Source organism: Quercus suber, unplaced genomic scaffold, assembly GCF_002906115.3.
Source record: "Quercus suber isolate HL8 unplaced genomic scaffold, Cork oak 2.0 scaffold_186, whole genome shotgun sequence".
NCBI lineage: Eukaryota > Viridiplantae > Streptophyta > Magnoliopsida > Fagales > Fagaceae > Quercus > Quercus suber.
The window spans coordinates 1,182,745-1,197,501 of NW_027069644.1; the positions used below are offsets into that span (position 1 = coordinate 1,182,745).

Consider the following 14,757-nt stretch of genomic DNA (forward strand, 5'->3'; position numbering starts at 1 on the left):
ACTTTTAATTCATGAATAAACCCAAATAGACCCTCTCTTAACTCTCTAAATCACACCCCTTCAATCTCCCAAATTTATATATCTATTTAATAATATCTAAAAGTTGAGATATAACATTTATTGTTACTATATTTTTATTGAATCGCATCAACGTAGTAAAACTAAAATGCATTATGTTTCCTTAAAATAAAAATAAAAATAAAATTACAAAATTTATAAGGCTTTCAAATAACAAATATAGAATCTAATATATTGTATAAATTATATTTTGTTAGAAAATAATCAACATTATTTTAAGAAGAGTTTGAGACTAACACTTATAAGTCTCATTTTTTTTTTTTTTTGACAAAAAAAAAATCCTCAATTGAAACCAATAGAAGAAATAAGGGTGAATAAAAACGACCTATCAAAAAAAAAGGGGTGAAAAAAAATGCTTGCATTCAATTAACTCGACTACAAGCACTATTGTTTCATAAAGCCCAAGCTGCCATGAGGCCCATGACAATTGACAATAATTACATGTAGCAATTCGTTCTAAGGCATCTGAACTTAAAAGCCCATTATTATCGCAGAAGGCAAAATCCCAACAAACCTAACGTTGAAAGAAGCCCAGTCAGATGAAGAAACGTTGAAAGAAGCCCATTAGGAACTTGTTTGGACCTATAATTTGGCAAAATAAAGTCAAAACACTACATGCAAAATAACTGACAAATAGTTCACCTAGTAAAAAATCACTTTGGTGAATAAGGGATTTAGGTTTGATCCCCACACGATAAAGAATAGTTATCAAAAGTAGATATCATAAGTTGAAAATCTTTTTGAAAATAAATAATAATTCAACTGCCAATTAATATAGATTTTGAATTTGAATTATAAATCAATATTTCAAATCTCATAATTGATTCTACCAATCGATACTTTTCCATGCATTGTGCGAGTATGTGACTGGTAAAATACACTGCTTAAGCCACGAATGAAAATGAAGGTGCCATCAACAATCTCACTTCTTGCTTCAATAGATCGTAGAAAGCTGCACTCATTCAAATCAGCAGAGACAATTTTGGAGATGCACATACATTTGCCTATTTATTTTCCTTTCTCGCAGACGATGTGGGGGCTGGATTAATAGTCTACTGTTGCAAAGCGTTACTGACAGAGAATGTTACACAGTTTTCAATCAAGTGTAAAGTGAAGAACACCATTTTATTTTCTTTATATTCTATGATAAATCTAGTCCTCATTGTGTTTCATTTAATAGGACATGATATTTAATGTACTGGGCAGCACTTTCCTAAATTGGGGCGTAATTTACTTACAAATCAGTGTGCACGTACCCACTGTTCCACACCGACTGAAATCGTGTTTGTTAAAATTGTGAGATTATACGATTTCACCATTTCACAATTTTAACTGAAATTGTGTCTTCAAAATCATGAAAACACTATTTCAACGGTGATGAATACGGTAGTGGTAGTGTGTGATAAGCTGTGTACAACAAGATTTATCGTATACTTTAACTACCTTTTTTTCCTTGTTATTTTTTATTTTCTTCAGACGGTCAGAAGGTAGAGCTAAGTTGAGCTAACCAAAACTAGATAAAGAGCACCAAACTCGACTAAACTATTATCTACTAGATTTCTTTTTTCCTGGTTGTACATTGAAAGGTTTTCCAAGTTCACTTTATTGCATGGGAAAATGCAGAGGATGAACTTTAGACTCGATAATTGTTATTGGGTTATTGATGAATTGTAAGATAATAATATGGATTAGATATAGCCCAGCCTACGGGCATTGTGGTGCCTGCAGCCAAGATTGCTGACATGGTTGCTAGGATTGTGGGAATAATGAGTCGCTAAGAGAGCTTTCGAGTTGGATTCTAAGAATGTTTGGATATATATGTGCTATATTATCAAACTTTCATGCCAGATGTGGTATGGGGAATGAGATTGAGCAGTTGAGGGAATAAGTTGACTGTAGGACGCAACATTTGATTCTGAAAGAGAAAAATATACAGGATAACCATGGCTTATCATTTAAGAGATGAGACTATATAAACAAACCTAAAACTATCATAAATTGTTTTATATCTTAAACCCTTTTTGAGTCACAAGTAATTGATATTGCCCAACTTCAAGTTTGAGATGCATGCCAATAATTGTCTTGCCATTGTGCAATAATGTCATCAGTAACAGACAAATTTGATTATGTATTTTGAATGGTTTGGGTTTCAATGAGGATTATGCATAAGACACACTCCTTATGCCCTTCACAAGGGCTTTTTGTAGTACCAAAGCTACAAGTGCATGCTCTTCACAAGGGTATGTCCTGCAACCAATATACCAAAGCAATAAATGATGGTGATTTTGGCTTTGGATATGTTATTTAATTCAATTATCTTCAGCCTCAATTTTTCTGTCTGCAAATAAATAGACTTATATGTCGTCCTATGTAACAATCACCTAAAGTTGTCCACAAGAGGTTTGTTTTGTTCATATCTCTTACATATCATGTGGCTCTCTTGTGGTTTGTTCGCCAAGAAATATAGTCTCAATCAATAACAATTTCTCAATGATGATTTGTAGACAGGACCATGTGATCCTTCAAGTGCTTGTGTCTTGGGCTAATCCCCACCTGATTTGACTCCACACCATTCATCCACATACCAGAGATTCTTTAGACAACCTTTCATCTATATATACTAAACCAAAGAAAACAAATTCCACAGCCAAATCATATCCTCACAATCTCTTCTAGCAAGTATTTTTCTTTCTTCTCCCAAGTCAATTGTGAACTAAATCCTCTAATAAAGTCATAACATAGACAGAAATGGCTCTTCTATTGCCTGGTATTCTGCATGCTAAGCAGATTATCCGCAGGTCTGTTTCTGGTCTTGCTAAAAATGTTCCAAAAGGCTACATTGCGGTCTATGTTGGAGAGGAACAGAAGAAGCGGTTTGTGGTACCCATATCATACCTGAATCAGCCTTCATTTCAAGAATTGCTAAGTAAGGCAGAGGATGAATTTGGGTTTCATCATCCCATGGGTGGCCTTACAATTCCCTGCCGAGAAGACATCTTCAACAATATCACTTCTCGCTTAAGTGAATTTTAGTACATGGCACTAAAATTGATCAGAGCAGACAGATTTGTGCATTTCTTCTCTTTGTCAGAATTCATAGAGCAAGAAATGTCTACCCAAGTGATGAAAAATCACAGCAGTTTCTCAAGGAAATGAGTCTACTTAAGGTCACTTGGGTAGACATTTTCCCAGGATCATTCAGACTAAGCATATTCTCCAATGGGTGCAGATGACTCAAGGTCACCATATGTATCAGAAGGCTTTATTTCAATGCCTGCCATGATCTCACTGGTTGCTTGAATCACTCGCAAGAAAGATGAAAGACATGAAAACCACTAGTCCATTAAACATGAACTGTCAGACAAATTAAAGAAAAAGTCATTCCTCTTGAGTTTGGAATTAAGAGAATTGATTTATTCATTCATTTCATTGTAAAATTTTGCATTGTCTGTGATGAAATTAAGGATTCTGAACTTTCCATGAAAATACATCAAATAGAAGATCTTTCTTTCTTTTCATATAATTTTCTCTTTGATGGAAATGTCATTACAAGCTTCACCATGAATTTGCAGACTCAATTCATCTTCTTTTCCTCACTTTTGCCCTTTCATTTGCAAATAATTAAACAAGATGGACCAACAGGCCTATTATTTTTATTTTATTCATTAGTACTTGAGTATCAATCCTTTTTGAAGATTTTTGGGTTTCGCCTTCTAATATTTTGTTTTAATTAGTAGGACTGGGAAACATGGGGACTATTTGGGTAACATCCAACATGTGCACATAGAAGATATTAGCTTAAATTATTTGTAGGACTCATGAGGCTTATTTGGGTAACATCCAACATATGCAGATAGACCATAGTAGTAAAATTTCGATGTGCCTTAAGTTTTTTCGCCACGCATTGGCCAAGATTATTCTCATTCAGCCTAACCATATTCCCCAATGTGTGCAGATGCCTCAAGAGGTTACAATATATTAAAAAGCCACCTCTCTGTTTATATTGGAGAAACCAAAAGGAGGAGTTTTGTTGTCCAAAGTCCATACCTGAAGATTCCTTCATTTCATTGTAAATTTTGCATGTTCTATATGAAATTCAGAAGTCAGAACTTCCCATGCAAATATATCAAATAGATTTTTTTTTTTCTCGCTTTCCATAATTATTTTTTACTCTTTCACAAGGCTCACTTCAATAATCATAAAAGGTTGATTACTGAGTTCTTCAATAACCATATGTAGTTTGTGTCCTAACCATCCTAGGTTTGGTTTGTCGAATGAGAAACAGGACTTTAAGGTAGAATTGAAAAAACATATGGAAGTCATTCTGACTGATATGATCAACTGAAACTGGTATATATATATATATATAAATTTGGTAAAGCTGTTCAGCACTTCAGCATAACCATTGCTTTCTTGATCATGCCCCTAAAAGCTTTACTTGTTTTCCTTTTTTATCTTTTACCTTCATAATGTAACTATGTTTTTCAATTTCACCTTACCTGTTCCTAGTGGTAGAGCCAGAAATTTGTATTTGAGGGGTCAAATACAAAATGATATGATTAAATTTTGTGTGTGTATGTATTGTATTCATACTATGCATGATACTCTAAAATAATATAAAAATTATCATGTTCCATTGATTCCTCCAAATCCCTTCCATTTTTAGTTGGAAGTGTGACATGTTCCATTTATTTGATTTTTGAATGTCACACATCTTATATCTAAATAAAAATTAGAGGGAATGAAATGATTCAATAGGAGAGCCCAAATAGGACAATTAAAGTACAAAGATTTCTTTTTTTTAAAATAACAAATTGAAGATTGCTAAAAACTAGAAAAATAATCATGGAATGCAAATGAGAATATATTTATATAATATCTAAAAGCTAAATCTTAGCATTTATTATTGCTACACTCCTATTAAGTTAGTATTGCATTTTGAACCATTTTGATCCATTCGGTCCACTTCGGTCAATTCCGGTCCATTCAGTCCACTTCGGTCCACTCTATCCATTTTGGTCCACTTCCACCTATTTGGTCCACGCAGTTCACTTCGTCTACTTCGGTCAATTCTGGTCTTTTGCGTCTACTTCAGTCTATTCCGTCCATTTCGGACCACTTTGGCCCATTTCGGTCATTTTCGTTCATAAGGTCTACTTCAATCCATTTTGGTCCACTTTGGTCCAACTCTTGGCCATCTCAGCCCGTGACCACCATTGAACTGCCGGTCAGATACTCCCTCTCTGCCTCACCATGGGTCTTGGCTCTACTAAAGCTAATCCCTATTTTGCTTAATTTCAAATTTTGAGACTTTTATATTGTTAACTGAAATGGGAGGGCGAAGAAGGTAAAGATGTATAGCTAGTCTTAACTCTTAACAATTAATTTGATGGCATGTTTCATGAAGTATATAATTAGAACAAAACAAAAGCTACATATTCTCCATATGTTCTTATAGACAATCTAAAATATGATGAGCCAAATATTTTTAATGATGGCCAATTAGAAATGTCCATCAAATTATCACTGCTCGCGACTTGAGGAGGCTGATTTCACAGTTTAAATTGTTGTTAAGTACAGATAGAAATGATGGTCATGTACATTGTCCAGCCATGAATACCAAGTATAATCAGGATGGTCACAACCATGGATATGATGCTCTGTACCGAATTTAGACTTCTCTATTCAAGAATATATATATATATATATATATCAAAACAATATTGCTGCTTCCTTTCTTTCTTTCTTTCTTTCCCCATTATATAATAAAACAAAATATGAGTATTATTTTTCCTTAAGTGTCTTAATACTTTTCTCTGCCACTTTGGAGCATTCCCATTTTATTAGATCTAGTGGGTTTATTAGAACCTGTTTTGGAGGAACAGAATTTAATGACCCACAATGGATAACTGGCCTTTGCATGCTGGTGTAGAACTTTGTTAGTTATATGAATCATGGTTTTTGATAGGTGAGTTGTACCTTAGAAATTATGATGAAATAAGTCTATTATCACTTAACATTTAATCAGATCATTACAATTCTACATCCTAGACAACCAACACTAAGCATAATAGAGAATGTCAATAATTGATCATTATGGCTAGCTGGTAATGGTCGAGCCAATAGAAATTTGTTTTGCCCAAACAGAATAAAAAATTTTCTTTATCAGAGACATGGCTTGCTGAATTTGGTGGTTCTGTTCAAGTTGGGTTGAGATGTTAGCAGCATAGAACATCATCACATGCTAGGTGGTTTGGTGCTCCCACTTCAATTTATCTCCCTTTCAGATTAAGGTCCTGGTCATATAATCACAATACTTCCCTTCTATGCATTAAGCAACATCATCACATGAAGTGACAATCTGTTTGTGATGAAAATATAAGTGGACAATGTGGGCCTCAGTATTTGAGAGGTTAATATTGATGAATCACAGAAAATAGGCCAGAGCATGAAATTAACAAGACCTTGAGGGAGGCAAAATCACATGACCCCTCTTGACAAATGTCCTTTAATGGTCCCCCCAGTGGTACATTTCCCCTTAACACTGTTTCCAGTTGACATTGCTGGCCATATAATAGATACATTTCACATTAATGTACTTAAGACCGACAAATTCTAGTGGTTTTAATTTTGGAAATCTTATTAAATGCAGTTCTCTTCTTGCATATTGTGAAAACTCTTGCAGGTAGCTGCTGCTTTTCAAGTTTTTACAGTTTGGTGTTTTATTTTCATTTTAATGTTTCACAGAATTTTCTCCCCAATGTTCCAATTGTGGTTATCCAAGCTAACTCAGAAGGTATTTGATCTTTGAGGAAACAATCACACAATAGTTTTTTAAATTATCCGGTGCATGAAATGATGAATTTACATCTCCTATTCTAAAGAAATGAAACCCTGAGTAAGTTAAGGTTTCACTATCTAACAAGTAACAAGAGGTTGGCCAATTAACTCAACAGAAGGTTTCTCTTATCCACATCTCTTATATTCAAGAGGGGTGTGGGGGGGCTTGTAGGTTGTGCTCCCTGTTGAAATGCTTAGGCATAAGTCTTCTATAAAGTACAATTTGAATCAGGACAAGTTCTTGATAATCAGTTGGAAGACAAAACCATGTGATCCTTCATATGACTGTCTCTCACTAATATACACTCAAATTCCTCACAACTGACACCACTCACATTTTAGAGATTTTCCCACACCCATTTTCATCTATAAATACACACAAAGGTTATTCCATAGCCAAATCAAGTCCTCTTATTCCCCACTAGCAAATATTTACCTGCATTTTTTCTTCCCAACTCATTTGTGAGCTTCAACCTTTTCCAAAGTGTTAATATATAAATGGCTATCCGAGTTCCTGCCATCATGCAAGTTAAGCAGATTCTCCGCAGGTCTGTTCTGAGTAGTAAAGAAGCAGCTTTTACAGCCAAGAAAGTTCCAAAAGGTTACTTTGCAGTCTATGTTGGAGAGGAACAGAAGAAGCGGTTTATTCTACCTATATCATACCTGAATGAGCCTTCATTCCAGAAGTTGCTTAGTAAAGTTGAGGACGAATTTGGATTTGATCATCCAATGGGTGGTCTAACAATTCCCTACGGAGAAGATGTCTTCATGGATCTCACTTCTCGCTTAAATGGATCATGATTCATAACACTGAGATCAATCAGCAGGGACAGATTTATGGATTCACACACATTTATGCCTCCTTTCAGAGAAGAATTAGATGGCATGCATGTTTACACCCACTTGAGAACAGCACTGCTGTATCTTAAGAACATATCAATTTGCCATGGACTACTCAGCCAAGCTGAAGCAGATGTGGATGGCTCAACTTGGAAACACACAAAGGAGGTGCTTCATGGTTTCAACTTCATCCAATGGGTGGTTCTCACAGAACCTCATGCAGAGAATCCTTCAGTGATCAACTTGTGTTTTGGATACCTCAGGAGAGAAATGAAAGACATGATACTGAGTATTGAAAACATGAACTTTTCAACATTCTTAACCCAAAAATCTATCTGTTCAATTTTGAAGTAAGAGTGTTAGATTATTTCATAACTCATTGTAAAATTCCTTTTTTCAATGGTTATGAAAGTTGGGAATCATATCAAAAATTTCTGTGCAAATATTTCATACAAAATTATTTTTTCTTTCTGCAAATCTGCTTCCATTTGATGGCAATGCAATACAAGTAATCACGAAAAAATATGCAGATTCAATATTATCTGCAAGCAAATGTGTATAATATTTATCATTTATTTATGGATGTGTATTAGCTCCTTACTTCACATTCTGTGAAACAATCATTTACATTTAAAAGTTCAGGTCAAGTCTACCAAAGGCTAACAATTCTAGAAAGACTTAGTTTTCAATAGCCATATGGACCTATACATAGTTGGAGCTAGAGGGGGCCTGAAACACCCCGCCCCCCCCCACCCCCCCACCCCAGCTTTTGAAATTTTCCATTAATAATCTTTTACATTTGATAATAAATCTAAAAATTACACAAAAATGTATTTACCAGCCCCTCCTGAGAAAATTTCTTGGCTTTGCTACTGGACACCTATACATTTCTCTTTTATGCAATGGCCATAAACATTTAAATATATTGATCACATTGTCTTTTTCTCCTTTCTATCTTTGATCACCTATTTCGCCTGTTCACTAAGACTCGTTGACCAAGAGGAACGTGAATGTCTTTAAGTCTTCAACCTTTTATTATATCCTCTTCCTTTCTAATGAGTACATCGACTTCGGAAGTATGATGTATATCTGGGTAATATTTAACAGATGCAAACAAAACGTTCAGTATAAATCTAGATGCAGTTTTGCTAAAAAAGGGACCCTTAGAATATGGATAACCACATGAACTTAATTTTCATGAGGCTAAGCTTGTTATTCTTTCTTTCTTAATAAATAGATCATACCAAAGGTCAAGGGAGAAAAATGGGGTAAAAAAAGATGAAATTTATTTTGCCTGTAATCAGCACCCAAAATGACATGTCTACTGATGATTCTTGTGTAGGCCACTTGCAATAATGTTATCTCTTACAAGGCCAGATATCGACCTAGGTATGGAGTGGTTGCAGTTGAACTACTTGTACGTGCAGGACACACTTCACGTGATCTTCATGGGGGTTTGTCTTGGAAGTCATTGTACTAAGGCACCAAAAAGTCAGTGGCTTAGATTGAGTACATTTTATTTAGTACTTTTTTCTTCCTCAACTTAAGCCATGATGATCCATGTACAAATCTTCAGATATTCTCATGTTTCTTACCATTGGAAATACCACTTTCATTTTTAAACATAAATGAATGTCTAATGCTCTATTAGCGAAAATCAGGGTCTTTACTGATACAAATATATTTTCTTTCTGATATTTTGATTGCATTGAGGTTAATGGTTAACTCATCAAAATTTGTTCTGAGAAGAATATACTATGTAAAGTTTTTTAAAACGTCACATTTTCAAAATACAAGTATACTTTAGTATACGTTTAATAAAAAGCTAAACAAAATGATGCCAAACGCACATTTATAAAAAAGTTATGAGTAAGATTTGCATGACGTTACTGCAGTTCCCTACCAGAAAGGATTAATTTGGAAAAGATCATAATTATAGCTAATTTCTTGTCTAAAAGACCCATCATACAAGAGACTAATCTGGTTCCAATTAAATGTTTTTATCTAGACATAATTGACATATATGTCTAAACTTGTCCTTCTTTTGCAAAAGGTCAGCCAGTGGTTCAGTGATTTCTCCAATCCATGTGCCTTTCAAATCAATGGGGTCCCCTTGCAGCTGGTTGTTGTCCTGGAAATGCTAGGGCATATTGTATTCCAACAAATATAGGGTCTCAATCGCTGCCAATTTCTTGACAATTTGTTGGAAGACAGGTCCATGTGATCCTTCAAATGCTTATCCTCTAGCCAAACCCCAGCCAATTCTCCTCTACACCACTCATTCCACAAAAGATAAATTTTCACACACACACACACACCTTCATCTATATATACAGGCAAACATATCATCCAAATCCAAAACAAGTCATCACATCCTTTGATATCAAAATCATTACTTTCTTCTCCCTTTTCTTTTGTGTACTTGACCATTTTTCTTGGCAACATTACATATCCAGATATCCATGGCCATTCGTTTGCTCAGTGTTATGCATGCTAAGCACATTTTACGATGATCAAACTCATTTGGAAAGCAAGTAGCTTCAACATCTATAGACGTTCCAAAGGGCTACATTGCAATATATGTTGGAGAGAGTGAAAGGAGGCGCTTTGTAATTCCTATTTCATTTTTGAACCAGCCTTCATTTCAAGAATTGCTAAGTAGAGCTGAGGAAGAATTTGGATTTGATCATCCAATGGGTGGTCTTACAATTCCCTGCAGCAAAGGCCTCTTCATCAATGTCACTTCTCAATTATATGACTTGTGATATGGTGCCACTAAGATAAAGCATTAGAAACAATTTTGTAAATCTTTGTTATTTATTTATTTATTTTAGGCAGAAGAAGAGATGGCTATTGTCCATCCGCTAAGAATATTACAAATAGAATTATTACAGTTCCTCCCACATTTTTAAGAAAAATGTTAACCTGTGAACACATTTTGGTTGAAATTTATCTTCTTTCGCTTTTATGATATTTCTAGTCCCTTTTGTAATTATTTTTGCATAATTTTCTATGAAAAGTGAATACTTCCAATCAAGTCTACCAGAAGCTAACAATTGAAAGAAGGCTTAGTTCTCAATAATGGATAACCACAAGCTGCAAACCCACGCGATGCGTAAAAAAAAATTGAAAATTTGTTTTGTTTTTTTTTTGTTAAATGATTAATGAAAATAGTAGATAAGGCTTATAAGTGTTACTCTCAAACCCTTTTTAAAATGATGTGATTATTTTCTAACAAAGTATAGTTGATAGAATATATAAGATTTTCTAAACTAAGCTATCTATATAAATGTAGTTTTATAAAAAGAAAACCTACCAACTTTATGCTGAGAATGTGACATGTCAATGAAGCAGCTCCTCTTACTACACAAATCTTTCCTCCCAAAGAATCACCAAAGTGGACCGAAATGGACCAAAATGGACTTAATGGACTAAATGGACAAAACTGGACTGAAATGCTATGCTTTAGATTTTAAATGTTATATAGATGTGCTCATATACAACATTCTAATATAAATCACATGGCCATTTTCGCCTCTTTTATAGTTTATTTCCATTTTGCAAGTTCATCTGGACTAAGTAAGAGGAACCAAATGTATTTAACCATTTATCATTTCTGTTTCTGTTTCATTTCCAATGTTTATCTTGGTTAGAAGATTGACTTTGAGAAGTATGATATCGATATAGGAATATTTAATAATGCGTCAGATTATATTTAGATATGCAATTTTGACAAAGAAGGGATCCTAGTAATTTGTAAGTCTTAGAGTGTATGACCAGTTGATCACATGTACCCAAATCTCATAAGGCTAAGGTTGTTACACTCTTTTACTTTGAATCTTTGACAATGCGACCAGAACAAAGGTCAAGGAAACAAGGGAGAAAAAGGCCGAAATCTGTTTTGCCAGTTGATAGCACCTAAAATAACTTGTCTACTGATGATTTTTGTACCAGACATAAAAATCAAAAGCCAAGTGGCAACATGCACTGAAGAACCTTTTTAGTATGACAAATGTACCCTTAAACGGCGTCGTTTAACTCATCCTCCCAATAAAGTCTACGCTCCTACCCTTCCAACAATGACAGAGGCATATACCACCTTATCCTTGGATCCCTTTCACATTAACCCTAGTCAAAACTAACCTAACTATAGTCATAGCCAAACCCATCTCGACTCTCCACGTGTCACAAATCGACGGCTCAAATTGATTTACCCTTTTCATATCCTGTCCTTTAACCCCTATATAAACTCCTCGATCCCCAAAACCCTAAAATCCATCTCTCTCTCTTCGAAACCCTAAAATTTTTATTTCTCAGAAAAAAAGCTTCGAATCTCTGCTCCAATGGCTTCCAACCCTAAGGTCTTCTTCGACATGACCATCGGTGGCCAACCTGCCGGCCGTATCGTCATGGAGCTCTACGCCGATGTGGTTCCCCGCACGGCCGAGAACTTCCGAGCTCTCTGCACCGGCGAGAAGGGCGCCGGCCGCTCCGGCAAGCCGCTCCACTACAAGGGATCGTCGTTCCACCGTGTGATCCCTGGGTTCATGTGCCAGGGAGGCGACTTCACCGCCGGAAACGGCACCGGAGGCGAGTCGATCTACGGCGCCAAGTTCGCCGACGAGAACTTCGTGAAGAAGCACACCGGCCCCGGAATCCTCTCCATGGCCAATGCCGGTCCCGGAACCAACGGATCACAGTTCTTCATCTGCACCGCCAAGACCGAGTGGCTCGACGGAAAGCATGTCGTGTTCGGCCAGATCGTCGAGGGCATGGACGTCGTGAAGGCCGTGGAGAAGGTCGGATCGAGCTCCGGAAGGACCTCGAAGCCTGTGGTCGTCGCTGACTGTGGTCAACTCTCTTAGATCTGAAAAAGTCAACAACAGCAAAAACCTGATTTTAACTATCTCTAATAAGATTATCTCTATCTCTGTCGTTTTCACCTATTGGGGTGTCGTTTATTACTGGCTTCTTTAGTTTTTTATCTTTCAGTGTCGGTGTCGTTTTAGGGGTTGTGCTTATGGTTTTTCTCTCTCTTTTTTTTTTTTTTTTTTGGAGTCTATGAGAACTGGGTTTTTAAAATCCTATCCTTTGATGATATGGTGGTTCTGAAACCTTTTTATATATTATATGATAAATGATGAGCTGCCTTTAAATAAGATTAGGTGTTGTTATTGTGCAAATTTTATTTCCTCTAATCTGCTTTTTCTTTGTTAATATTTGCAAGTTGATTGTGGATGATGATATAGATCTGAAGTGGTGGTTTGTAAATTGATTTGTGTCAATTGAAAATGATTCAAAGTTGGATATTATTAGTGTTTTATGAGCAAATAAATTTTAGAGTAATTTTTAGGTACTCCTGCTAGGTGCATCCTGAGGTGCATCATGAATACAAGAGGTGAGAGTACTATTTTACTTTAATCCGGAACTTACTTAAGAAATTTCCTAAATTTGGAGTGTTGGACCCATTATTGTCATTAAATTTTGTAATGTACCAATGAGGCGATGACAATAAAAAGGAGGTGGTGTTTGGGCCCAGGGACTGGCTTTTAGTGGACTGTTTTCTGGGTTTGCGAGATATTTTTAGTTTTTGGGGGAAATGGGGTTGTTGGAATTGGGGTGGTTTTTGGAGGCTAGTTGGATAAATTGGGAGAAGAAAGGTTGGTAAGTGGATAAGTATTGAGACTTTTTAGGTGACTCTGACTTTTGTCCCTAATGGGGGGGTTTTGGTTTGTGTTTTGTGTGATCCAGATTAGATTAGGGGGTGTTTGAATAATTTACGTGGCTCTTTTTATTTTTATTTTTATTTTTATTTTATTTATATATATGTGGATGTGGCTTTTGAGAACTGGGAATGTGGCGCCCCACCGTTGTTAGGTGCGTGAAACATATGCGATTATTAATGAGATATTTTTAGCAATAATAGTTAGGTTTTATCCATTTCTTCCTCAAAGTATGTGCACTCACAACATATGGATTTTACAATAGGTGTGTTACGTGGCATGAAATACCCTTGGTATTTTTAGGGGATGAGTACCATTGGTATTTCTTTTCTTTTAATTTTTTATGGGGAAAGAAAAAAATAATTGATTATTTTTTTACTAACTTATTATATTTTTCCAGAAAAGTAGTACCAACCTTTTTTAAAATAGTTTATTACACCATTTGATCCTGAGCTATAAAATAATTAAAACCCTACATAAATGAAGTTAAAAAGTTAAACATGCAGTATTCTACCGAGAACATACGCTACCACCCTACCTTCGTTTGCAAGTTAGAATACAATTTACGGAGATTCTGAGGTTGGCGTGTATAGTTAAAAAAAAAGAAAAAAAGAAAAGAAAAGAATATGTTCAAATGTACTCGCTAAGAAAGAATTAAGTATGAAATTGCTAAGGCAGAATCAAGGGGTCTAGTGTATTGAGAAGCAGTAAAAGTTAATAAACAAATATCTTTTTAATTGAATCTGACTGCCAAATATTATACTGAATAGTAGTAGAAGTTGATAAACAAATAGCCATTTAACTAAATAAGACACGAGAAGAGACCATGTACTGGAGGTGGGTTTGAAATTTACACTTTATAAAGGTTTTTATCTTCTATTCTCCTCTAGCTTAATTACTTTTTTTTTTTTTTTAAATAAGATTAGATTAGGGGGTGTTTGAATAATTTACGTGGCTCTTTTTTTTTTTTTTTTTTTCTATATATATGTGGATGTGGCTTTTGAGAACTGGGAATGTGGCGCCCCACCGTTGTTAGGTGTGTGAAACATATGCGATTATTTAATGAGATATTTTTAGCAATAATAGTTAGGTTTTATCCATTTCTTCCTCAAAGTATGTGCACTCACAACATATGGATTTTACAAGATGTGTGTTACGTGGCATGAAATACCATTGGTATTTTTTAGGGGATGAGTACCATTGGTAGGTTTTTTCTTTTAATTTTTTATGGGGAAAAAAAAATTAATTATTTTTTTACCAACTTATTATATTTTTC

At 35.2% G+C, this 14,757-nt stretch overlaps 2 protein-coding genes and 2 pseudogenes across 2 annotated transcripts; all 4 read left to right on the top strand.

Annotated features, from left to right (window-relative positions):
- LOC112004180 (uncharacterized) overlaps positions 1–3,111 on the top strand; it is a 29,552-nt pseudogene extending 26,441 nt beyond the window's left edge.
- A 3,974-nt stretch (positions 3,112–7,085) lies between these two features.
- On the top strand, positions 7,086–8,101 carry LOC112004178 (auxin-responsive protein SAUR21). The gene has a single exon (XM_024036413.2). The coding sequence runs from the start codon at positions 7,417–7,419 to the stop codon at positions 7,717–7,719; it is 303 nt and encodes a 100-aa protein (XP_023892181.1). The 5' UTR covers positions 7,086–7,416; the 3' UTR covers positions 7,720–8,101.
- A 1,856-nt stretch (positions 8,102–9,957) lies between these two features.
- On the top strand, positions 9,958–10,727 carry LOC112004179 (auxin-responsive protein SAUR21-like; annotated as a pseudogene).
- A 1,285-nt stretch (positions 10,728–12,012) lies between these two features.
- Positions 12,013–12,917, top strand: LOC112004176 (peptidyl-prolyl cis-trans isomerase). The gene has a single exon (XM_024036411.2). The coding sequence runs from the start codon at positions 12,102–12,104 to the stop codon at positions 12,621–12,623; it is 522 nt and encodes a 173-aa protein (XP_023892179.1). The 5' UTR covers positions 12,013–12,101; the 3' UTR covers positions 12,624–12,917.
- The last annotated feature ends 1,840 nt before the right edge of the window (positions 12,918–14,757 follow it).